This window comes from Cervus canadensis, chromosome 9 (assembly GCF_019320065.1).
Source record: "Cervus canadensis isolate Bull #8, Minnesota chromosome 9, ASM1932006v1, whole genome shotgun sequence".
Taxonomy (NCBI): domain Eukaryota; kingdom Metazoa; phylum Chordata; class Mammalia; order Artiodactyla; family Cervidae; genus Cervus; species Cervus canadensis.
The window spans coordinates 61,626,776-61,653,731 of NC_057394.1; the positions used below are offsets into that span (position 1 = coordinate 61,626,776).

General features: G+C 41.6%; 1 protein-coding gene and 1 long non-coding RNA gene across 2 annotated transcripts in view; one reads left to right on the forward strand and one right to left on the reverse strand.

Moving 5' to 3' along the window:
* Positions 1-15,771, forward strand: part of LOC122447511 — an 89,027-nt gene extending 73,256 nt beyond the window's left edge. The window contains exon 3 of the long non-coding RNA XR_006271263.1: positions 15,480-15,771. This is a non-coding gene — a long non-coding RNA (uncharacterized LOC122447511). The remainder of the gene's footprint in view (positions 1-15,479) is intronic.
* Positions 1-26,956, reverse strand: part of EPSTI1 (epithelial stromal interaction 1) — a 96,707-nt gene that overhangs the window by 66,855 nt on the left and 2,896 nt on the right. The window contains exons 2-5 of the mRNA XM_043478158.1: positions 10,070-10,128; positions 8,212-8,295; positions 4,125-4,198; positions 3,221-3,304 (exon numbers count right to left, since the gene is read on the reverse strand). Of these exons, the coding sequence (XP_043334093.1) occupies positions 3,221-3,304; positions 4,125-4,198; positions 8,212-8,295; positions 10,070-10,128 (301 nt within the window). The remainder of the gene's footprint in view (positions 1-3,220; positions 3,305-4,124; positions 4,199-8,211; positions 8,296-10,069; positions 10,129-26,956) is intronic.

Below are 26,956 nucleotides of genomic sequence, written 5' to 3' on the forward strand. Positions count from 1 at the left end.
ACTGGAGAGGGTTGCCATTCTCTCCTCCCGGGGATCTTCCCAACCCAGGGACCAAACCTGCGTCTCTCACGTCTCCTGCGTTGGCAGACAGGTTCTGTGCTGGTGCAGGTTCCCACTGGTGCCACCTGGGAAGCCCTGTGACCCTCCCTGGAGAGGACAAGATAAAGGCCAAGGCGGTGTTAAGACCACTGGGCCACGCTGGACGTCCTCGGGTGGCCACAGGCTGCTTGGGTTCTCCTTGGTTTGTGGTTCCTGGATAGCAGCCTGGGGAGGAGGGGGGGTTTGTACGCCGGTGTCCATGTGTGTGTCTGCTGTGCATTTTAAAGAATAAATGCTCCATAAGCACAGCCATTATCGCTTCCCTTGGCCATTTTCACACTGGCAGTGTGAAGCATGCCATTTCGAGATGGCTAATGTCCATTTTTCTTTCATCTGACACAAGCTACTAAATAGGCTCACATTTAGTATGAAAGCCACAGATTTATATACAGTAGGAAAAACTAGGTCAGGGTGGCAGTCCAAGCCAATTAGCCAGAGAAATCAAGTTTGTGGAAGGGCCAGAGTGGGCGGCCCCATCTCTCTCAAGGCAGTTTAGATGAAGGCTCCTCAAACCAGGATGTGCACGAGAATCACCCGGGGAGCTTGTTAAAATAACAGGTGTGTTTCAGGAGGTCTGGGGTGGGGTTTGAGATTCTGCATTTCTTTTTTTTTTTAATATTTATTTCTTTGGCTGCATCGGGTCTTAGTTGCAGCATCAGGACCTTCACTGCAGTGAACAGCATCTCTAGTTACGGCACCTGGGCTCAGCTGCTCTGTGGCACGTGGGATCTCCGTTATCCTATATGCATGCTCAGTCACTTCACTCGGGTCCAACTCTTTGCAACCCCATGGACTGTAGCCCGCCAAGGCTCCTATGTGCGTGGCATTCTCCAGGCAACAATACTGGAGTGGGTTCCCATGCCCTCCTCCACAGGATCTTCTCGACCCAGGGACTGAACCCGAGTCTCCTGTATTGCAGGCAGATTCTTTACTGCTGAGCCACCAGGAAAGCCCCTTAATTATCCTACCAGGAATCAAATCTTCGTCGTGTCCATTGCAAGGCAGATTGTTAACCACTGGACCACCAAGGAAGTTCCTGAATTTCTAATAAGTGATACTCCAAGGCTGCTGGTTCAGAAACTGCGTTTTGAATGGGAAGGACCTATATATCAACTCTCTCTCCCCATCTGTTACTCTTAGACAAATTTATACCAATAATCATTATAGTTATCATTTTAGAAAGGCCAACGCAGTTAAGATTTGTGTAGTAAATGATGGCTGTACAATTAGTGGTATGGTCTAACTTAGGAAGGAGGGCATGCTGCTTTCACTCAGCGTTAAAGAAAACTGTCTTGGCCACTAACATTTCTAAATAGTATATAGTACATTATTTGAACCACGAAGAAATGACCTATGAATAACCCACAAGCCAGCCAGTTATGGGTATTAAATGACAACTAGTAAATCCCTTTTAGGATAAGAGTTCACAACACAATTCTTCAGGATCTGCAAGCCTCTTAATTAGTTCCTGGTGATTATTTGGTGATTTTCTGAGTTCCACCTGAAATGCAGAAAGTCTATGCTACATAAAGGGAATACCGCCTTTACAATCTTGAGACTGAAGTGTAAACGTTCCTCTAAAGGAGGAAATGGGGTGGCAGGGGCGGGGGGGGGGGGGGAGCCTGAAGGGAAAAGAGCGAGGAATAGAGAGGAAGTGAGAGAGAGGTTTAAAAAGAATTATTATGAGAATCTTCTCAGTGAAGGTGTAATAGCTAATGACGTGGAAGTGGATTGCTGAATCAAATTTAGTAAACAAAGTGCCTATACTTTTTTAATACCACCAGCATTTCATTTCAGTTCCTCACATATATGTCCAATCTTATCTCTACCCCACAGCCTACAGATGTAGCATTTCTATATCTACACATATTCCTGGCCTTGGGAACAGAGAAGGTGGAGCTTACAGACTCATTTTACAGTAACAGTTCAGAGAGGGGTAGGGGCCTGTCCAAGGTCACACAATGCAAGAGGACACCTTCCAAGAAATATACCTCTCCAGCCAGGTATAGAGCTCCCTGGTGAAAGAAGACTCACATTCTTGTGCATACTATAAGCCATCAGCTTTGGGCTTTGTTAACTCTAACTAGTAAAGATATCTATTGCTTGGTAACTAGGTTAAAGTTTTGACCAACACCCAATCTTTAAGAGGAAAAAAAGAGAGAGAGAAAGAGAAAGAGAGAGAGAGCAGGAAAAAGAATTGTGTTTTCATGACTTATACATATAGCAGATATCATACCTGGTCACTAGTATCATCAGTCAACCTCTTTCCCCCAAACCTCCAACACTTAAAACCTATGACAGCTTAGGACTTCAAGGGGCATGGGAGAAGGAGGAGGCAGATAGAAGAACTGTACATTCTTCCTTCTCTGGCGAAAGAGCATCTTCAAGAGACTTTCCCCCACAAGCCCCAGAAAGAAGATCAAAACTAAAAACATCACTTTGAGATTTAAACTAGATCATATCACTAATACTGAAATGCAAATGCATGCTTTTTCTTTTACCAGTGAGAAGGATATGTTCACCTATTTAACATTCAGCCTGGAACGTTCAATATTTGTACGTAAGCCTGATGGGGCACCACTGGCAGCCATTGTCACTAGTAGCTGTGCCTTCTGGCCAAATACACAGCTGCTCTTTTGACCACCCGGCTGAGGAGGTGAGAGAGTGTGAAGATAATGAATTCCAGACCTGGGACTTCCCTGGTGGTCCAGTGGTTAAACCTCCATGCTTCTAATGCAGGGGGCATGAGTTTGATTCCTGGTTGGGCAACTAAGATCCCATATGCCGTGTGGTACGGCTGATAAAGAAAATAAAATTACTTAAAAAAAAATAATAACACTAGCTCTGAGACCAGTCAGCCTGGATTTGAATCCTACTTCTTCTTTTTACTGGCTGTGAGTCCTTGGGCAAGTTATCTGATCCTCTGTCCATGGGGTCACAAAGAGTCGGATATGACTGAGCAACTGAACTGACAGTTTCATTTGCAAACTTGGACAACAAGAATAGTATATACCTCACAGGCTCTTGTGAGGATTAGACACTTTGTATATGAACCGTGTGGGAACCTGGCACATCAGAAGCCCTAGGTCAATGTTAGCTTACCATCTTCTCCAGTTCCTACCTTCTCTCTCTGAGCTGCCCTCATTTTCTGGACTTCAGCTTCTTCAGCTTCCTTCTTGATTCTTAGACATTCTTCTCTTTTTAGCTAAATTGTATTGAGATTACAGAGGACAAAAAGCAGTTACTATTTTTCCGCCTGAACCCCTGGAACACAAAATTATGATGAAAGGCAAATTACAGTATTGTTTGTGCTATGGCACACCATGATTATAGGTTGGTTCTGCAGGCTACTTAGATCACAGAAAATGGTCAAGCTATATCTGCTGCCCATGAAATTTATCTGCGTTTCTACCTTGGTATCTGTTTCTCTGTCTCCATAGGCCCCAAACCACCCCCACCACCAGCCCAGGTTAGGGAGAAGAAAAGGCAGGTAATTTTTCCTTAGTATTTAACTCAGACTTCAGGGACCTCCTTGGCAGTCCAGTGGTTAAGAGTCTGCCTTGCAATGCAGGGAACGCAGGTTCAGTCCCTGGTTGGGGAACTATATGCTACCTGGTACAACCAAAAACCAGAAAAAAAACCAACCTGAGTTCCTTGTTAAAAAAAAAAAATCATTGGTTTTTTCGTACTACTATCATGCTTTCATGACTGGAATGGAGTAAACAAATCTATGCTCCTGGAATCAAATATTCAAACCATAGTAGAGACTTACACTGGGGTTGCGGTGGAGGAAATTCCCTTACCAAGGTCCCACTGACTGATACACAGCTTGGGTGGAGAATTCACAGTATTTATCCCTTCGCTTCTCACATCTGGATTTCTTTGATTTTTGAGATTTTCTTTTGCAATTTGTTTCAAGGTTTTATGCTTTTTGGTTAAAGTTACTGTGTTATTTCATGGTTATTTTGAAAGTGCTGGTACTCTAATTTCTTGCCAAATTTAAGCTAAAAGAGATGGATTCTGACCTTCTTCTGGTATTTAGATTGTATCAGTTGAAGCTGTTGTCTCCGCCTGACTTCAGCCTCTGATTGGCTTCCCCCTAAGGAAAAAAGTCACAAAGGTGAAACATGAATGTTAAACTGAAATGTCAGCCATCAAAGACTAATTAAATACATGATAAGTCTACACCACGTGTTTCTTTAACATTTTCACACCACTGGAAATAAGGGCCTAACTGAAATTGAGTCCCCCTAAAACCTAGTTCCTCTGCTGAGTTTATGATTAACCGCTCCATTCAAAATATTATTCCCTTTTTTGTCCAACACCTGTTTTCCCCAAGCTTAAGGAGTGTCAAAGAAAAGTGGGAAACTGTAACTGGGCAAGACCCCTCATATCCTCATATCCTCTACTTTAGCTCCTCTCTGAAGTACCTAGATAATATCATATCTGATGTACATTTTCCTGAGTTGTTTTATAGATGCTAAAAATGGAAGAAGTTAACTGTGTGATTACAGCATGTAGCCCCCAAGCCCACTGAAGCCTAAGGATTGATAATGTTAACCCCTGTGATAAAATCCTAGGATCTCACCATCAACCAGTCAGAATTGTGCACAATCCAATCATATACTCTGTGACTCCCCCTCCCTCACATGGCCTTTAGAAATGCTGTCTTGAAGCCCATCAGGGAGTTAAGTTTTCTAAGCACTCTTTGTCTCCAACTCCTTGGCTGATGCCTTATAATAAACACTGCACTTGACTTCACAAAGCAGTGTCAGTAGACTAGCTTTACTGCACAGGGGCAAGCAGACCCAAATTTGATTCGGTAACTTAACCAGTTTTTTCAAGTGAGATATTAAACAACAGTAATTGAATCAAAGAAAGATAAGGCCACATTCCCCCAATAAGAGGACAGTGCTACGAGGGTTTTTCAATCATGTAGGTATTCAAGCTTTTACATAGACTGAAATCACACCTGAAGGTCCATGCTAAATAAGAAATAGTGCTTCAGAAATTCTAGAACATTCTTCCTGCTAGAGTATGACCATTTCTTAACCTAATAAAGATGATAATCAATGATGTTTCCAATGTTTTTCTTCTTTTGATTCTACTGCCCTGTATTCAAGTAGCAAAAATCAGGAAATCCTGAGAGGTCTTGCCATGAGACAAGTATCCAGTCTTTATAACCAAGTTTTTAAGTACAATGGGAATATTCTAGGTAAAATTAATGGTCAATCCATACTATTTATTGTTCTTTCTTAGGTATTCAAGAGAAAAAATATGGATGTTAGATTATTCATCTGCTCTTTCTTAAACCTATAACAACCGGGGGCCAGAAATCCTTGCAGCTTGACAGGCATCTAAGAATTACTGTTTAGGGAGTTCTCAGTGTTTATGCAAGCTTGGCGTGCATATTTTAAAGATTCCTTTGAAATAATTCTCTGGTGCTTTGGTCACTAAAAGTGTCAGTTCTCTGAAAGATTCACTTACACAGAAGATGCATTAAAACAATTTGCATTCATCATAGTTTTTATAATTGAACAGTTAAAGACACCATAGAGATTTCTGAGTCCCAAAAGATCTATAATACCTGTTTGGTCCTGGCCTAAGGAAAGAAACAGCGAGGCCTAATGAAGCTTTTATCTAATGTTACAGCTACTTTTAGTATCTCCTAGGACCATTCCAACATTTTAAGGGGTAGAGGAATAGAGGAGGAGTTGAGAATTTAAAACATGGAGAAAATCAGATGTCTAAGCATTTACAGGTTTTCCTTTAAAACTCATCTCAAAGTTTAATACATCCTAGAACTCTTTTCTACTCTGTGCCCTCTTTGTCTTGACCATTCCTAGATATACCACATACCAGAACTCCTGATCATTTTTGTCTCAAATAATAAAGTTGTCCAGCTAATTCTAGGCATAAAACTGTCTTTTCAGTAAGTTCAGCCCTAAATACTGGTCACAACTCTATTTCTAATAGAGATTAAAGCTCTAATAGAGATTAAATCTCTAATAGAGATTAAAACTCCAAGACAATAGACACCAACATCTCCAAACACCCAAGGCAAGTGCTTGGCTCCCTAAGCAGGATCTGCAAGGGGGTAACTTAAAACCAGTTTGGGGAACATCAAATGGCAACCACTTTCAGCCTATAAAAGAGGTTAGCTAGGTCAAAGGGAGGTAGAAATCAGAGAAAAGATACCTTTGTGAATTTCATCTTCTCTGAGTATGTGTTTGGGGAAGGAAGAATCTTCACATCTTCAATGTGAATAAGAGAGATTTAATAAAATTCATTTGAAGAGCTCAAGCTGTGTCCCCAAAAGACTGAGGGACCCATGCTTAGGAAAGACAGTGCCAGAAGGCACATGGCTGCCCTCAGGTGGCTCCTCAGACTGGTCATCAAGAAGTGGCCACAGGGCAAATGGCCTGTATTCCCAGAGTTTGTGGGAAGAGTGCACAAGTGTTTCCCACACTCCCAATCTGGTTGTCATGGGAGAGAATGCCAATCTAAAGCCACCTTAAAAGGGACTTGCCCATGTGGACAACTCCATAGGCACAGTGGAGCTCTACAGAGATAGTCTAGCTACCAGGAGCCAACAGTAAAGCCAAGTACTACCAGCAGGAAAGTATCGTCTGTATCTGGGAAAGCCAGGTGAGAGATGGACGGCAGGCAAAAGGGGGACTCTGAAGAACTTCAAGGACCCCAGGGCTGAGATGCACAGCAAACACACCCCAAAACTTGAGGAAACTGGGATAGGTGCAAGAGAGACCATAACCTCCTCTTATTCCTTTGACCCACAAGGAGGAGGAATTAATAAGAGAAACAGGAGTCAACAGAGAAAAATTCAGTCACACTCATTTGCTTTGCCAACTTTCTATCCAAAATAGGCCCGGGCTGGGAATTCCCTGATGGTCTAGCGGTTAGAACTCTACGCTTCCACTGCAGAGGGCAGAGGTTCGACCCCCGGTGGGGAACTAGATTCCACATGCCATGTGGTCTGGCAAAAAAAGGAAAGCAGGCCCAGGCTGGAACAGGGAAGAAGCTTTAATCTCTATTAGAAATAGAGTTGTGACCAGTATTTACGGCTGAACTTACTGAAAAGACAGTTTTATGCCTAGAATTAGCTGGACAACTTTATTATTTGAGAAAGACCAAAAAGATCTAATTTCATCCAAAGAACATAGGAAAAAAACAGACCTAGATAATTAGTGTGAGGGGGCCAGTTAGGAAGGACAGAGCTGTCCTCCAGGTTGCACCCCTCAAATGCAGTTTATTCAGCATAAAGGTGACATGAGATGAACCCTGTTCATGAAATACACTGGGATGATCATGATAATGCTATTGCTTGTACAAAATCACCAAATGAGCTTATTTTTACCAATATCTTGGAAAAAGTACTTCTTGCAAACTACTGTGAGAGTCAGTGGCCCCTGATTCTACCACATTTGTGCAAACTAAACCTGTGGGAACTGTGAGTCCAGCCCTTTAAGCTCCCAGCTGCTGCTGGCAGAAAGATGTGAACGCTTCGCATGAGAGGACTTCTGTGTTGAGTGAGTCAAACACCAGGCAGCGGTAGCCCAGGCAATTTATCACACTGCCATGTGCTCCAGAGGCCCAAAAGTCTCTATTTGCAAATGAAAACACAGGTGATACTATCTTTATACCTACCCTGTGTCCCCAGCCCACTGACATCTTACTGTTGGAACTGACCCTCCAATTTTTTCTCCCGTAAACTGCCATGATTAATATGCTTGTGATAACACTAATTAGGATGGGAGTGAAAGCTATGACGGGGCATATGCAACGCCCCAGGTAAGATTTCTTCAGAGCTGATCAACTAAGAGGCTGTAAATTATTTGGCAGTTAAGCCATCTTCTTATTCCCCTATAACTGTGGCATCATCTGTTTGCTATTTGCAGAGAGTCAGAAACAACAGTCTACCTGCATACTTTTGACCCTAAATGTATGTTTTGACTTTAAATGCATTTCATTTCAAGCAGCACAATGACTCAAAGACCTATAACGGACACTGAAAGACAGATGTGGGCAAGGTGCTACGCGGATCGCTGAGCGGCCCTGTCCTCCTGCATTCAAGCAACTGGCTTGGTGGCTTACCTAGCGTCATGGGCGGCAGGTTAATGGACTTCACACTTTGTTGTTTCTTCCACCTTTCCAGCTCCTCCAGCTCTTTCGCAGCCACTAAGTCAGGTGAGAGATATTAAATCATCAATTATTAGAGTGTGAAAAGGAAACGGCTCCCTTGAGGTGGACATTTAACTACATGCGGGCATGAGTGGGTGAAATATCCAGGAAAGGAAGCCACCACCCAGTCCTAACCCCTTGGGGTCACCCTAAGGCACCTTCTCTCCAAGAGTTGGCACAGAAGTACAAATGTGAAAACAACTTGAACTCTTGCTAAATAAAGAAGTTTTGTTTTTCCTCCCATTCTGGCATTTTTCAAACTCTACATCGTTTAATCCTGGAGAAGGAAATGGCAACCCACTCCAGTATTCTTGCCCAGAGAATTCCATGGACAGAGGAGTCTGGCAGGCCATGGTCCATAGGGTCGCAGAGAGTTGGACACGACTGAAGTGACTAGGTGTATGCAAAACATTCATGTGGCAATAAGAACTTTGCACACACAGTAAACATAAACCCCCATAGAATTCTGATGCCTGTATCCACTGCATTTTAAATATTCCCCAAGATTACTGTAACCATGAGGAATGAGGGCTCTCCGATTCCTAGTACCTGGGCCCATTAAGCTGAGCCTGCTCCCTGTGGAGCAGCGCCCAATTCCCCAAGATATACTCTGACTGGCAGCAGGGGGCGCCAGAGACACTAGTTCTGCTTTTTCCAAGGTACCTCATGAGACGTGATTATTTCAAACATCCATTTATATTTTTTAATTATTAGAGGGGAAACAAAAACTTCTGAAACATCTCAAAAATCCAGACCACACTGAAGCTTAAATTCCTGCTGACCATTTAAATAAAAAACTTGTAAGATGCCAGAATCTCTGGGATTCCATTGGTCAACTGCAGGCAGTACCCACAGTCACCATGTCCTTGCAACTGTGACTGTCATGTTCTGCACAGACTCAGATATACCACCCGGGAGGCTGCTTGTCCAGTGGAGACCTTTAGAGAGCTGCCTTCCTGCCATGCCCTTATGTTCATCAATCAATACAGAATCAAATCTCCTAGTGAGGCCAGGAAAGGAGAGCATAGGATCTCAGGGCCAGCCCCACAGCTGACTTGAACAAGCCTCAGAAACTTCTTTGTGAATGAAATGGACTTTACTTCTCCTCCTAACTCGAAAATAGAATGCTGTCATTTAAAACAGCAGCACTTATTTTACCGTAACATTAGTACGACATTAATCGTGTTATATGTCCGCTCGGTACAAGGAGCAGAAAAACAAGCAGGACGCGGCCCTGCCCTCAGAGAGCTTATAATCTAGAGAAGGAAAGTGCAGTCACCAATAAAAACAGCTGAGGTTAGACTCTGCTGGCTACGAAATTACAGGAGCAGAGAAACTAAAGAAAAATTTCATTAAGAAGGAATGGGACACATCCAGGAAAAAGACAGATTACCTTATAATCCATTTCATGTATCACTTGTCCCTTTCAAAACTGTTCCTACTCCTGTAAAGATATCTGAAGTGAGCCCAGTTTTGCAGGAACTCTATAGGTCTATTGGCAATAGGTGTGAAATTGTTTAACTGCAACAGAAACCTCAGATTTATGATTGTGCAATGAGTTCTGCTATTAGCATAGAGAAACAAATTTAGAAGCATTAACAATAAAATAGTTTTAAAAGGTATAATTAAAATTGCCAAAATTTAAAAAGGAAAAAAATGAGCTCTAGTGAGTCTGTACAGATCAGAAACTAAAAATTCTTCAGACCAATGCAAGCCAATTCTACTCTGTAAGAAAATGAGCAGTATTTTGAGTGTTAAATGATATACATACTCTGTTGCATCTCATTTCTTCGTTTTTCATTTGGTGCTATCAAGGTATATGCACCTGTGCTAGAAAGAAGAGAAAAAAAATCAATTATCAGGAGAAATTATTTTTTTAAATACTTATTTGGCTGCATCAGAACTTAGTTGCAGCATGTGGGATCTAGTTCCCTGATCAGGGATCAAACCCAGGCTCCCTGCATTGGGAGCACAGAGTCTTAGCCACTGGACCACCAGGGAAGTCCCCATGGGAAATTATTAATGCATATAAACCACCAGATATTCTTTCTGATAATGTACTGTATTTATGATCATCACCATCAAATAGGTAGTATGAAAGATAATCTTCCTCTAAAGACCCAAGTGTTTTCTCCAGGAGCTTACAATCTAGTTGTCAAAGTAAAACCAGAACACATGGCCAAATATGGAAATATAAAGCAGTTGGTGAAGCCTGACAAGTGACTACTTCACTATTAGCTCTCGGTAAACCATAGGGGTCCACTGTTCCTCCAGGTGGCCCTCGTGGGCACATCCACTTGAGATGACTGGCATTCTCCCACGTCACCCACACTGGGAATACAGGAAACACTCCTTTTTTGTTGCCGCAAACTGGGTGTAGGGGCCGTTTGCAATGCAGAGACCTCTTCTTAATGACCCATTTGAGTGGCCAGATGGCCACAGTCTTGGGTTTTGGGGCTTTGACTTCCAGGCAGGTACCACTGGGCCCTCATTCTCCTGGGGACACAGGTTGAGCATAGTCAGGAGCTCAGAGGAGCAAAGAGTCACTTCAGTTCACTGGCACAGGATGAGCGGGTGGGGAGGGAGTGGGAATTAGGGGAAATTTCATTTCGGCAAAAACATTCAACACTGAGATACAAGAAGTTGTTCAAATATTGCGAGCTTTTGCAGGCAGAAACTCCGCTTGATTGATCTGTATATGCCCAGCCCCTGGCACAAAGTAGCTGCTTGATGAATGTGGACGGAATTGAAATGAAGTGATACCACAGACCCCCGTCTGTGAGTCTGTGCTGCGGTGGCTCTTCTTTGTCATGATGCATGTAATCCCACAAAAGTATGAATACTTCATACAGCAAAAATATAACACAGCAACCAACTGCAGCATACATATGGGTACAGTTTGAGGGGAAATGTTATGGAATAAATACAATCAGCTTATAAATGTAGGCCTTAAAAAAAAAAATCCCTGATACTCTTAGAAGTCTCTGTCCAACACAGAATGTACCGTTTCAAAGGACAAATTAGCAAAGACTGAACAGTAGAGGCCAAAAGTGCTGATTAACAGAAGCCGTTTCTTCCTTATCTCATTATTTTCCTAGCAGTGAGCCTTCAAGCCAGCTTCAAACTGAGCTTTAATTTTAGACTTGTACACGGGAGGTGCGCAACCCCCTCTGCATGCAAATGTGGCTACTGGGTGCCCAACTTCCTAACGGATATCAGCAGACGTTGCCTGTGTAGCCTCACATAAGTACAACGTGATGAATACAAAATTAGGAGGCTGCCGCTGGAAATTAATCCCTTGTCCATTGCATATTTTTGTTCACCCTCAGAAAGATTTTGCACTCAAGTGCCCACACTTGATAGAAGCTTGAGAGCTGCAGTTCTGTGGGTCGTACCTGCAGACTTGAATATGATGCAACAGTGAGCCATTCGGCAGGGCCTTAAAGATGAAACATAAGGTGCTGGATTTAAATGCCAAGGATGAAATGACTGCAGAAGCCTCAAGGTCCCCTCACATTGTGGTATGGAGCTTCTCAACATACCAGGGGTTTGACTACACTGCAAATCAGTAGTTCTTAAACTTTAGCATGTATCGGAATCACCTGGAGGGTTTATAAAATGTTGAGTTTCTGATTCAACCAGTATGTGGGGGAGGGAGGAGCCTATAACTTGCATTTTGAACAATTCCCAGATGATGATGATGTTCTGGATCTGGGGACCACACTTTAAGAAGCAGGGATGTAGATCAATCAAGCTGTCTTCAAATACTTGGACTAAAAGGGAACTGTGCATGCATGCTCAGTCGCTCAGTCGTGTCTGACTCTTTGTGACCCTATGGACTGTAGCCCACCAGGCTCCTCTCTCCATGAAATTTCCCAGGCAAGAATGCTGGAGTGGGTTGCAATTTCCTCCTCCAGGTGATCTTCCTGGCCCAGGGATTGAAATCACATCTCCTGAAGCTCCTACATTGGCAGGCAGATTCTTTACCACTAAGCCACCTGGGAAGCCCCAAAAGGGAATTGAAGGATTCATAAATATTGATCAAGACATAGAGGTTAAATCATATGCCAAAGATCATAAGGTTTTTTTAAGCAATTGTGTTGAAACTCAAACCTAGTGCTTTTGACTTAAACCAGGGGGGGTGTCTGGAGCTAAATATTCATCTCAAAGTAGAACACATAAAATATGACTGTCCTTAACTTCCGCCTCTTGCTAGACTTCCAAGCAAAGCAAATAAATGTAACTGAGCACCCACTATGGTCTTGTGTGTTAGGGGCTTATGAGAAGAGAGGAGAGATACCAAAAAACAGATACAACCCCTTTAACAGAGCTTACACCTGCCAGTGAGGGGACTTATAAGAGACTCTGGTTCAATCCCTGGATCAGGAAGATCGCCTGGAGAAGGAAATGGCAACCCACTCCAGTGCTCTTGCCTGGAGAATCCCAAGGACAGAGGAGCCTGGAGGGCTACAGCCCATGGGGTCATAAAGAGTTGGACACAATTGAGTGATTGAGCATGCACACTTAGGAACAAGTCATGAAACCATCAGAGCAGACCACAAGGATGTTTGCTAAGAGACGCTGCATAGAGAATTTTCCAAATTCCATGAATCTCTCTTATGAAATTTTCAGGAAAGGTTTGAAAAGAAAAAAACGGTTTGTAAGAGATTTTATTCTACAATATCTAATTAAGTTTAAGTGTGACAACATCACACTAGAATCTTTAATCTTAGGATTAAATAGGACTCTGGTCAATCTATGGCCAACATACCCAGACTCAGAACAGGGCCATGAGAAAAGGAGAATTCTCTAGCCTTGAAATCAGAGGCTTTTAACAGAAAACATTTAAATATAACCCTGGGCTCAAGGACAGTGGTCCCAGTAGTAAATGTTTTATGTTAAAGAATTCCATAGCAACATTCTTAGCAGTATTTTATTGGCTGAAAATGTCAAAGCTGAAACATAATATTCAGAAGAAAGCATTGGCCAAGTAATGAAGCCTCTATTCCTTTTCCTTCCTGTAGGAAGAGGTGCTTAAGTTTAAGGATTGGTTTTTTATTTTTTAATATCCTGTGGCACAGCCTAATGCCTGGGTAGACACAAATATTCATCTCTGCTCTCTTAGCTTTTCCTTGACATGAATAACAAGGATAACTTATTCATGTTTTCAGCCAATTAGTTTCCACCCACAGCAAGGGCCTCTGCTGTTTTAACCTCCATGTCGTCCCTTTCAACAGCCTGACTCTCAAAGCTGCTGATGGAGACGAGCCCAACCTAACTATATTTAGTATTCCAGTCATTTCCTGATTAAGCAACATTCAAAAGCCACTGAAATAAATGTATATCTTTGAAAATGAGTTTCCTTAATTACCTCATTGAAATTTAATGAAACATCTCCATTTGTAAGATTATTCTCACTTTCCAACAGCCCACATCCATGAGATATAGTAAGGGAGAACGTATAAAGATTAGCATGTGACAAGGGAGAAGTGTTTTTCTGTACCATTAAAATATATATTTAAGAATTCTTTGCCTTGTGAGCACTCTCCTAAGCTACACACTGTCTCTCTTGTGCACTTTCTTGCATGTTTTTTATAAGGTCTCATCAGTAAGCACTCTATGAAAAAATGTTATGTTGAAGTTATGAAGAATATCTTGGCTGGATAAAAGTATTACATAAATATATCCCCTGGTGTGTATAAACCACAGCAGATGTAATTTAAATTTCTAATTAGGAACAACACTGATTTGACTGAAAAAGGAATGTAGTCACAAGCAAAAATTCAGAAAGAGATTACATTACAAACAGATAAAGCAGAATAGTAGACACAAAGTTTACCATCCTATAAAAAGTTGGTTTGAAGTTTTCATAGTTCAAGAAAATCTTGCCTTTGGGGGAAACTGAAACAAAAAAATTTTTGGTTAATCAAACGTAGTGGATAGGGTTTCCCTGGTGGCTCAGTGGTAAGGAAGCCACCTGCTAATGCAGAAGACACAGGTTCGATCCCTGGTCTGGGAAGATCCCACGTGCCTCGGAGCAACTAACCCCATGAGCCCCAGCTACCAAAGCCTGTGCATCCAGAGCCCAACAAGAGAAGCCGAGGCAATGAGAAGCCCATGCAGCACAGCTAGAGAAAAAGCCCACACAACAATGAAGACCCAGCACGGCCAAAAAGAAACAAATAGAATTATACAAAGGCACTGGATATTTAATTTCTAGATATGGTTTTCCATATTGGTTTTTAAAACATGGTTTTCAGCACAGGAGTCTGAAGCATATGTTTTTAACCAATGTGAGTCACCTTATAGGGCATTCAGGTTTTCCATCCTTGACCCCTAGCCTGTCACACCAGTCGTGACCCATATTCCATATCCCTGGTGTGGAAGGACTAATGAATTCTCTTTAGTCTCAGAGTCTGAAGAGCCCAGGACTTTGTCTGCACACCCAAGAGGCTGACGCGAGGCTGGTTAGTTCTATAACTCATAGCTTCTGATGGAGGGCTGAACAGATGTCCAGAAGGCTGGCTACATAGACACCCAGAGAGAACAGATAAGAAGAGACCATCAGGACACCAGGGCCTTTGTTCATAAGACACCTTTATGGAAAATAGAAAGAGGAACACACACACATATCTCCATCCAGGATCCTCATGTAGACCCATGGCTTAGGGAGAGGTGCTAAACTGATGCAAATCAGAAAAAAGTGCCCCTTCTGTCAGGCGGAGGTAACCCCACCTGATTAGGGCATGTGATTTGGTATGTATTCCAGCTTCAAATTACTATCTTATCCAGATAATCATATAGCATAGAGCTGAAAGATGTGATGCTTCTTCACTTAAAACACACATAATATTATAGAGACTCGCTGTCATTAAGAGACCAAAAACCAGTGATGGAAGTAGAGATGAGGACCAACTGGTAAGAATACTTGCAAAATGTTTTAAATTGCTTCCTCAGTAAAAAAAACTACAAGAAACTCACATTTTCAGAACACAGAGATGTCAGGTCTGGGATGTGACTGGAGCCTACCTGTAAGCAAATCTTTGCCTAACAGGCTATTACTATGTCATGGATGCTGGCAGAAGACAAAACGCCTGAGTCAGAGACAAAGGACTGTATTACTCACAGCACAGCATCGGCATCAGCATATTTATGTCTAGTCTCTCTCTCTCTCTTTTCAGGTTAAGATGATGGATGTTGCACACACCAAGTGTTTGCATTGCAGCTGAGGAACACTGAATTGTGGAATCCACCATTTTTAAAGCAGGTAGTAAGCAAGCCTGGTCTTTTCTCTGGGGAAAATGTACCTCATCTCTCAAGGTTCCCAGCTACATAACAACCCTGAGAGAGAGTCCAGGTTAAAGAGTAGTCTGGTATGCAATCTTGGCACACCCAGCAAGATATCAAGAATGCAAGAAACCCAAGGAGGACTATCTTTTCCAACAAAAGAATATTTAAGAGTGACTTAGAGACAATAAAAAATGGCATCTGCATAAAAAACACTTATCAAATTGTTATACACTTTCTATGATTATTGTTATCATCACCATCATCATCATCATTAGACTAAGCTCTGATTATGTCCCCATAATCAGGTCTAAAGCATTGCTCATCCGGGTCATCTATAACTTAAAGGAGAAAACTAGAGATGCAAGACATAAGGTATTTATATCTAAATATCTGCGTAGAATATTTAAAAATGAAATTCATCCTGATTTTGAAATAAACATACACTCATATAAGAAAAAGGAGAAACTTATCTTTAAGACATTTAAAAGTCACTCATAACTCTACTCCTCAGAGATCTCAATGACAGTTTTATTTGGGTGAATTTCAGTTCAATCTATATTCTATACATATTACACAGATGTAGTCATATCTTAAGTCGAATTTTATCTGCTGCTTTCACTTGTAAGTGGTTTTTCCAATTATGCACATAAGAAGCTTCATATTAAATGGTTACATATTTCACAACATCGATGCATCATTAATGTAACCACTCGCTTAACCATTTCAGTTGTTTCAGTTGTTCACTATTAAAATCCTGCAGGATGTACAAAGCATAAAACAAAGATTGCACAGAACACATCCAGAAGAAAACCCTTAATAGTTCTCTAAAATCAATACTCAACAGTAATGTGGACTACATTTAAATTTTTCTTCCTTAGATATCCCATTTGCATTTTCCAAAGTTCCTGCAATAGTTTGATCATATGATTGATTTCTGCTCATATGCTTGATTCTCCTCAGTGCCTAAACCAGACAAGATGCTGGCCTACCTACCCATTCATTCTCACCGCCTCCTTACTAAAAGCACTCCTGTATTATTCAGGTTAACAATGTGCCCAGTAAAGACTATAGTCTCCCAACTTCTTTGTAGTCAAGCATGACATGTGATTGTTTAGCAAACTGAGATATAAGGGGAAGCCATTGAGAAGGATTTCTAGAAAAGCTCCATTAAGTGAAGACAGACAGATGGACAGGAAAGGTATTTTGTTGCCTTCCCCTCTTCCTGGATGGTTGAAGTGGTAGCTGGTGCTCAAGCAACTTGGTCAGTGAGGCAACTTGGATATAGATGACATGCCTCAGAAACAGCAGAGCAGAAAGAAGTAATCTGGTGCCCTGTAACTGTAAAACCACCACACTAGTGGTAATCTATTGCCAAACTGCCTGCTTTGAACCCTAATTCTGTTACTTCCTAGCTATAACTTTGAGCAAATTACCTAGTGTTTCTATTCTTTCACCTGTAAAATGGAGATAAAAAATATCCATCTCTTAGAGAATAAAGCATTTAGAACAAGGCTAGGAAATAACCAAGTTCTATTATGGTTGCCTATTATTTGTACTATTATCAGCCCTAGACTACGCACCTTCAGAATTATTCTTATAGGAGAGAAACAAAGCCACCAATGCTTAAGACACCTATTTAGAGATATCTATTTTATGTAATTATAATAATTATATATAAGACATTATTTTTCTCACCTTCAATTGGCAGTAGAAATTGAAGGGCATAATGGCTCTAAGACTTTCTAATTGGCATAAAAAGTGAAAAAGCACAACCTATACTTTAAAGAGGTCCTTACATCAAACAGCTTGTTTATTTCTGAGGTTCTGAATTGCAAGAGATTTTTCCTTTCTATATTCGTTTAGTAATGTTTAGTTTTTGTTCTGGGATCGGGGGAGGGGATGGTCTTTATTTTTCTGGCTGTACCACATAGCTTGTGGGATCTGGGTTCCAGGATCGGGAACTGAACCTGGGACACAGGAGTGAAAGTGCTCAGTCCTAACCACTGGACTGTCAGGGAATTCCTGATATAGTTTAGATTTTTACAACAAGCAGATATAACTTCACTTTTACAGGCATGAAAAAATATTCCAAGGATTTTTAAATGAGAAAATATTTAAAGATTTCTTAAAGCAGGGGTTCAGATTTTCTTACAAGCCTAGGTAGCCCAGGATTTCTGCTCTCACTGGTTCCCTAGTAAAACAAACACTGGGCAATACTAGCCCGTGAGTTTTAAAGATGGCAAATGTCTTCAGTTTTGTCAGTTCAGTCGCTCAGTCGTGTCCGACTCTTTGCAACCCCATGGACTGCAGCACGCCAGACCTCCCTGTCTATCACCAACTCCCACAGTTTACTCAAACTCATGTCCATTGATTTGGTGATGCCATCCAACCATCTCATCCTTTGTCAACCCCTTCTCCTCCCGCCTTCAATCTTTCCCAGCATCAGGGTCTTTTCAAATAAGTCAGTTCTTCCTATCAGGTGGCCAACGTATTAAGAGTTTCAGCTTCAGCATCAGTCCTTGCAATGAATATTCAAGACTGATTTCCTTTAGGATGGACTGGTTGGATCTCCTTGCAGTCCAAGGGACTCTCAAGAGTCTTCTCCATCACCACAGTTCAGAAGCATCAATTCTTTGGCGCTCAGCTTTCTTTATAGTCCAACTCTCACATCCATACATGACTATTGGAAAAACCATAGCTTTGCCTAGATGGACCTTTGTTGGCAAAGTAATGTCTCTGCTTTTTAATATGCTGTCTAGGTCAGTCATAACTTGTCTTCCAAGGAGCAAGCGTATTCTAATTTCATGGCTGCAGTCACCATTTGCAATGATTTTGGAGCCCAAGAAAATAAAGTCTGTCACTGTTTCCACTGTTTGCCATCTATTTGCCATGAAGTGATGGGACCAGATGCCATGATCTTAGTTTTCTGAATGTTGAGCTTTAAGCCAACTTTTTCACTCTCCTCTTTCTTTCATCAAGAAGCTCTTTAGTTCTTCGCTTTCTGCCATAAGGGTGATGTCATCTGCATGTCTGAGGTTATTGATATTTCTCCCAGCAATCTTGATTCCAGCTTGTGCTTCATCCAGCCCAGCATTTCTCATGATGTACTCTGCATATAAGTTAAATAAGCAGGTGACAACATATAGCCTTGACGTACTCCTTTCCCAATTTGAAACCAGTCTGTTATTCCATGTCTAGTTCTAACTGTTGCTTCCTGACCTGTATACAGATTTCTCAGGAAGCAGGTCAGGTGGTCTGGTATTCCCATCTCTTTCAGAATTTTCCTCAGTTTGTTGTGATCCACACAGTCAAAGACTTTGGCATAGTCGATAAAGCAGATGTTTTTCTGGAACTCTCTTGCTTTTTCGATGATCCAGCAGATGTTGGCAATTTGATCTCTAGTTCCTCTGCCTTTTCTAAATCTAGCTTGAACATCAGGAAGTTCATGGTTCGCATATTGTTGAAGCCTGGCTTGGAGAATTTTGAGCATTATTTTACTAGCATGTGAGATGAGTGCAATTGTGCAGTAGTTTGAGCATTCTTTGGCATTGCCTTTCTTTGGGATTGGAATGAAAACAGACCTTTTCCAGTCCTGTGGCCACTGCTGAGTTTTCCAGATTTGCTGACATTGAGTGCAGCACTTTCACAGCATCATCTTTCAGGATTGGAAACAGCTCAACTGGAATTCCATCACCTCCACTAGCTTTGTTCATAGTGATGCTTCCTAAGGCCCACTTGACTTCACATTCCAGGATGTCTGGCTCTAGGTGAGTGATCACACCATCGTGATTATCTGGGTCGTGAAGATATTTTTTGTACAGTTCTTCTGTGTATTCTTGCCACCTCTTTTTAATATCTTCTGCTTCTGTTAGGTCCATACCATTTCCTTTATTGTGCCCATCTTTGCATGAAATGTTCCCTTGGCATCTCTGATTTTCTTGAAGAGATCTCTAGTCTTTCCTATTCTGTTGTTTTCCTCTATTTCTTTGCATTGATCGCTGAGGAAGGCTTTCTTCTCTCTCCTTGCTATTCTTTGGAACTCTACATTCAAATGGGTATATCTTACCTTTTCTCCTTTGCCTTTCACTTCTCTTCTTTGCACGGCTATTTGTAAGGCCTCCTCAGACAGCCATTTTGCCTTTTTGCATTTCTTTTCCATGGGGATGGTCTTGATCCCTGCCTCCTGTACAATGTCATGAACCTCCATCCATAGTTCTTCAGGCACTCTGTCTATGAGATCTAATCCCTTGAATCTATTTGACTTTCACTGTATAATAGGGATTTGATTTAGGTCATACCTGAGTGGTCAGTTTTTGTTCTGGACTTTAATAAATTGGCTTTTAAGTGTTTATGGAGTGGGGCGGGGGTGGTTACAAACATTGCAGAACAAAGGAATCATCATTGGCTGATTCTCTGATATAGAACAGACCCTTCAAATACAGTCTTCTCCCTTTGATGATTTTTTTTCCTGTTAAGCTTTTGTTTCAGATTCAAATGCATTCTGAATAGATGCGATTAACCTTAACAATATGTATAACCTTACAACACTCTGCTGACTTTGAAGTAAGTAACCTTACTGTGTAATTGAACTAAGTTTCTTTTTGTTCCCCCCCTCATTTCTGCTAAGCTTCTACTGATTATTATAGGTATTATGTGTTTGCAGGCTTTCATCATACTGCTGATTTATTGTTTCACTGTTTCAGCTGTCAAAAGACTTTCTGAGACATTCCCACTCACTTTTGATATTATATTTGAACAAAAATGATTGCTCCCCAAGACCTGGCAGAATGCAAATACATATCATACTGAGGAGTGGAGTCTAGTGCAGAAAAGTTGGAAATTCATCCTAAATAGGATCATAATTCCTCCCCTCCTGTATAAACTGGAAGGTAAATTTGACCTAATCAAACCAAAGTGTCTTTTCTTTCCATCCACTCGAATAATCTCTTCTGCCATGCACAGAACAATACTTTGCTCTTCACTCTGTGGGTGATAACCCACTAGTGGACTATGAAATCAATTTACTGGGTTTATTTTTAATGAATTAGAATAGAAAATGTCAAAGTCATCACATATAGTAAGTAAGGGTAAGAATTATTTTCTGACTTTTTTTCAGTTATCTATAAATTCACATATCCCATGCATGTACTAGGTCATGAATGTCAAATGCACTGCTAACTTTCGGCTATGGTCAGAAGTCTGAAAGATTGCTGGAAGGCAGTATGTAGTTTAGGTTGCTCAGAAACTGACAGTGAGAAAACTGTTGTAATGCAAGCCAACCAAGCTGTCATGAGGAAATGCCGCGGAGAACAGAGCATCCCCACAGCAAGGCTGCTCCGACAAACCGCTTCTCTATCCACATCATGTTAAAGCTGCAAATAAATGTCACATTGCTGATTCTATGTAGTACCACTCTCTTTAGCCTATAGAAATTCTATTTTCTTATGTGGATAGAGGACCATTGATAGGAAATTCATGAGTTGAGTGGTCATTCCCTCCTTCAGCTCCATCATGTTCAGGATCCAGACTCTGGTAGATAGACTCAGGTTTGACTGCTGGTTCTGTGACTTAAAGCCATGAGACCTTAGGAAATCATATACTCGCTCAAGACTCAGTCTCTTCAACTAAAATGGGGCAAAGTGTTCACTGTGAAGAGAAAAATGAATTACATGATGTGTGTAGCACAGCATTACATGTCTGAGACATCAGAGTTCCAGCTATCGATTGGTATTTTGGTTTTCAGTCCCTCAGAGTACCCAATTTAAATATTCTAGATCACAACTAATTTCCTTTCCACCACCGCAGTGTTGCAATGCTTTGTCACATTTCTCCTGTCTAAACTCAGTCAAAGAGCAGAGCTCTACTGATTAGTTTCGTGCTAGAATCCGGTCATCATTGAGACACCTATCCAGCTCATTGAGTTGTATAATTATCATTGAGTTTAATACTATCTGTTGTTTCACAAACTTTCTGAATGCTTATGAGCCCTGCCTGGAGACTGAGTTAAATAGTTCCCTAATGAATAGCTACCCTTACTGAGCCATCAAGAAGATTACTCATTAGAATCAATCATAGATTTTTTTTTTGTATGTACCATTATCTCAGAGCACTAAAAGGAACTCTAGCATTATTTGGTACTCCATCTCCAGGGAGAAGTAACAGCCTGATGCTTTCATGCCACTTAACATCTACAGGCAAAAGCTTATTTTCTCACAGTCATAACAGGAGACAGAAGAGAAATCTGGGACATTCGCAGTGAAGAAATAGTAAAAGCAGTTCCTATAAGTGTCATAAGTTTGTAAAAACTTGCATTTCATTTAAGACTATTTTACGTGGCTACTTCGGATTCAAGTGAGCTGAATCAAGAATGACTTAAGGTTTTTTCATGGTCTGTTTTAGGCGTAAAGTATACATCAGGATTAAGAGTATACTCAACAATGATTAAATAGTGATGTTTATAAAAATGGGACCAATACTATAACTTAATGACTCTGTTATCATCTAGCCCATCTTATATTTCACCTTACATTTACAAAATGTTTAATATTAATGTAACACCATGTTCTTTAAGAGAGAAAAATCAGGAATTAGTCATTAATCAGTGGGCTTACCAAGCCATTCTTTATTCTCCCTTCACACTCCCTTGAGATTTTGCAGATGAAGAAGAAAAGAAGTGTTAATTACCGGGGTTACTTCCATCCCTGGAGCACAAGAAGCTGGAGAAAGCATTGAGGTTGGACTAAGAAACTAGAGAATGTCCCCTGAGCCCCAGAGGAGGAAATAAGGAAAAGGAGAGTCTTCCCACAGAACACAGGGCACTCCCACAGCCACAGTGTCTCAGCTGCTATGGTTGGGAGTAGGGTGTATCTTAAAGGCTGAGTCAGTTTGGGTCCTCCCAGGAGCAGACATCAAGATGAGGTTAGACAAGCAAGAGATCTGCTGAGAGAAAGACTTGTGAAGGATAAAGGGAGCAAACAGGAGTAGGCAGGGAAAGCCTTGAGAACATGAGCAGGTCTGACTCCTGTGAAAGGAGAGGAGGAAGGAGGATTAGTAGGAAGAGCCTTGGACTGGTATACAGTACTGGGAAAATCTTGGGTAGGTCCATGGGGAGTCCTCTGGCAAAAGCTGCCCCATAGAGAAGTCGCACACTGGGCTGCTCGGCCCCTGGTGGAAAGAGGGCAGAACAAATGTGCTGTCACAGCAAAGGGTGCAGGGGAGTCAAAGAACAGGCCACTAGAGCTGTCAGCTGGCTGTGCTCCCCGCATTAAGTTGTCTTCAAGATCTGAATAGCAGGCTTCCCTGGCTGCCACAGAGGCTATTTAAACAATGCTGGTATAATGAGGTTTAAGTATTCGATCACTGTCCCCGGTTCCTGGCTCAGAGTTCCTTAAAATCCTTGGAATTCTAAGTTATAAGGGTATCAATCATATGTTAAAGTAATGATTTCTGGTGGGGGCCCTAGATAGCTTCAGGATTGGAGATGTTTTCCATTAAAAAAAAACAAACAAAAAAAAACACCCTGTGATTAGAGGGTTAGAAATTTCAGGTCTACTCCTTCCCCAGCTCTGAGGAGGGGAGAGGGGCTGGAGATTGAATTCAGTCACCAATGGCCAACAGTTTAATCAGTTATGCTTTATGATAAAGCCTTAATAAACATCCTCAAACAGTGAGTTTAGGGCATTTCCAAGTTAGTGAACACATCTAGGTGCCAGGAGGGTGACCCACCCAGAGAGGGTGTGGAAGCGCGGTGCAACGCCCATCCTCATATCTTCCATTTGGCAGTTCCAGCGCTGTATCCTTTATATAAAGCTGTAATTGTAAGCATAGGGGTTTCCATGAGTGCTGGGAGTCATTCTGCTGCTGCTGCTGCTGCTGCTAAGTCACTTCAGTCGTGTCCGACTCTTAGCGACCCCACGGACTGCAGCCTACCAGGCTCCTCCGTCCATGGGATTTTCCAGGCAAGAGTACTGGAGTGTGGTGCCATTGCCTTCACCCGGGAGTCATTCTAGTGAACTATTAAACTTGGGCAGAGGGGAGGTCATGAGAAAGTCAAATTTGTAGTCAGAAATGTGGGTAGCCTGCAGTCCCCCTTATTGGCTTACTCCTAAAGTGGGGGCAGATTTGTGGGACTGAGCCCTTAACTTGTGGGGTCTATATCAACTCTGAGTACTGTCCAAACTGAATTAGAAACAATCAGTGTTAGAACATATTTGTCAGAAACAAAACAAAAAATACAATTCCTAATCTATCCGGTAGATTACAACTCAAACATTCTCTTTTCTTGGAAGCAATTCTCCTACTCCCAGGGCTAGCTCAGGTGCTGGCTCTGCTTCATGGAGCATATAAAGAGCTACTCATGTAATTCTCTGATAACTGTCTGCCCCGTTAATTAGACCATAAGCCTCATAAGGGCTTGTCTTTTTGTCGAGTAGGTATTTGTTCCTGTATTTCTAATTAAACATCCAGAGCTAGAGATCCTGTCTTACTACAAGGTTGTTGTGAAGAATCAGGGTTAATATTTGTAACGCACTTTAACATACATACGTTAAATACACAAGTATTTGCCACAATTTTTGCTAATCTTTGTTTCTACACTTCTCACTATAAAATTAAGTAAGTAAAGTCGCTCAGTCGTGTCCGACTCTTTGTGACCCCGTGGACGATAGCCTACCAGGCTACTCCGTCCATGGGATCTTCCAGGCAAGAGTACTGGAGTGGGTTGCCATTTCCTTCTCCAAAATTGGCCACAAATAAACTGAGTTTGTATACAAATTAGGTTCAAGTTAACTGTATAGTAAAATTCCACATGATGGGTTCATTTTCAGAATATCTTTTTAGCATCAAGCTAAAGGACCACTTCTATAGATGGTTATAGACCAGTATTTGAACAAAGTGAACCTTGCCTGTATTATTGTCATAGGCAAAGAGCCTTTTGCGTAAAATGCCCTTCCAGAAAAACCCATGCAGTCTACGGCCATACCACCCTGAACGCGCCCGATCTCGTCAGAAAAACCCATGTCTTAGTCTTCTATTTATATTTATCTAGAGTTTGGGGAAAGGGTTAAAGGATTACTTTGATTAGAAGTTTGCGCTATTTACTTGGCTTCACCACACACACACACACACACACACACACACACACGACTGGTTGTGGATCTTAGTTCCCCCACCAGGGATCAAACCCGTGTCCCCGACAGTGGAAGCACAGAGTCGTAACCACAGGACCGCCAGGGAAGTCCCCATTTTTTCCTCTTTAAATCTGTATAAATAGCTTACAATATTTAAGGCCAAGATAAAATCACCAACTGAAAATAATTAGCAAAGCTATTATTTATTAGTAAACACTTGTAATTACCTAAATCCAAATAGAATTGAGTGCTTAGCTTTGCCTTAGAGTCTATTAGAGGACCTCGGGAATCTTTCTAACAACATGCCTTAAAGTCTTTTTATATGTAAGTCAGTGTTTTAAACCTGTATGCTTTTACAAGGAATAAACACTCCGGGGTGACAGCACAGTACCTGGTCAGTAAACATCTGTGAAGTGAACTCAAGGATGTCAGCACCCAACATTTACTGGATGTTTGCCTTCTACCAGGCCTGAAACTGTTTTATGCATACACGTATTCACACACACAGACACACACAGACCCTGAGAAGCTGGTATTATCCCACTTCACGTAATGAAGACACTAAAAGATAAAGTAGCTAAAACCTTCTTGAAGTGCAGAGACTAAGTAATGGCAGAATCAGAACTTGAACCCAAGTTCTTTAATCAAAGCTCCTGCTCCTCTGCCCAGATTGGGGCTTGCTTAGTGAGTAAGTGGAAGGATGCATACAAAACAAGGTCAAAGTTCAACTCTATCATATAAATAAGCTCACACTGAAAGAGAACAAGTGAGGTTTCACTATTAAGCACTCAACTCTATCCTTCCTTTTTCTTAATTTTCCATCAGAAAATGCTTCTAATTTCTCCCCAAGAAAATAAATCTTAATGGCTTTTTGTCAGTTTTATTGAGCTGTTATTAGTATCTGCCATTCAACCAGTTTCCTTAGTTTCCTACTTCCATTAAAGGAGACAAGCAAGTATAAACAGCAGATATAAGTGACTAATGGAGATGTAAGAAGAGTTCAGAGTGGTCAAAGCAGGATCTTACACGTTAGATCCTTAGGAGGAAATGTATCTTACACTGTTCTGCTTACTGTAGCTGGTTCGCATGAAAACGATGAGCTCTGTGAAGCACATCTGAACCCTCCCATGTACTCTCTAATGCCTACTGGCAAATTAGAAACTACAAAATGGTATGTAGTGAGGTCTTCAGATACCGAGGTCTGGAAAATTAATTAGAAAACTACCTCTTTCTGAACAATTCAGTCCAGCAAGATTCTGAGGGTAATTTACTGGTACAATTAATTTACAAATAAGAACACAAATAGATACCACTGCTAATGTTTATGTGATGTTATGAGCTTGCAATTAAATAATTATGTCTAAGTAGATGCTGTATAATAGAAAAAAGGCATAGAGGGTATTTATTATCAACATGAAACCATACATCCATGACCTCTGTTTTATCAAATGCTACAGTTTATAGAGCTGGAAGTTACTCAAAATTAATGGACTTCCATTATGACCAGATAATCCTGCTTTTTTTTTTTTTTTTTTTTTTTTTGCCACTATGTTCAGCTTGTGGAACCTTATTGACCCAGCAGGGATGAAACTCCAGGCCCAGGCGGTGAGAGCACTGAGTCCTAACACTGGACTGCAGTGGCGAGGGGTGGGTGGTTGGGGTTGGGGGGGAGAGTGCGGGGGCGGGGGGGGCAGTACAGCGGGGGCGGGAATCTGTGAGGAATCCCCCCACCACCAGCTACTCTGAGTTGGAGACAAATGCAGCAATTTCTAATTGAAATCACCCAGATCACCCACCCCATCTAAGGCCAACTCTAAGTTCAGTTCAGTTGCTTAGTTGTGTCCGACTCTTTGCAACCCCGTGGACTGCAGCACGCCAGGCCTCCCTGTCCATCACCAACTCCCAGAGTTTACTCAAACTCATGTCCACTGAGTTGGTGATGCCATCCAACCATCTCATCCTCTGTCATCCCCTTCTCCTCCTGCCTTCAATCTTTCCCAGCATCAGGGTCTTATTAAATGAGTCAGCTCTTCGCATCAGGTGGCCAAAGGATTGGAGTTTCAGCTTCAACATCAGTACTTCCAATGAGAATTCAAGACTGATTTCCTTTAGGATGGACTGGTTGGATCTCCTTGCAGTCCAAGGGACTCTCAAGACTCTTCTCCAAAACCACAGTTCAAAAGCATCAATTCTTCAGTGCTCAGCTTTCTTTATAGTCCAACTCTCACATCCATACATGA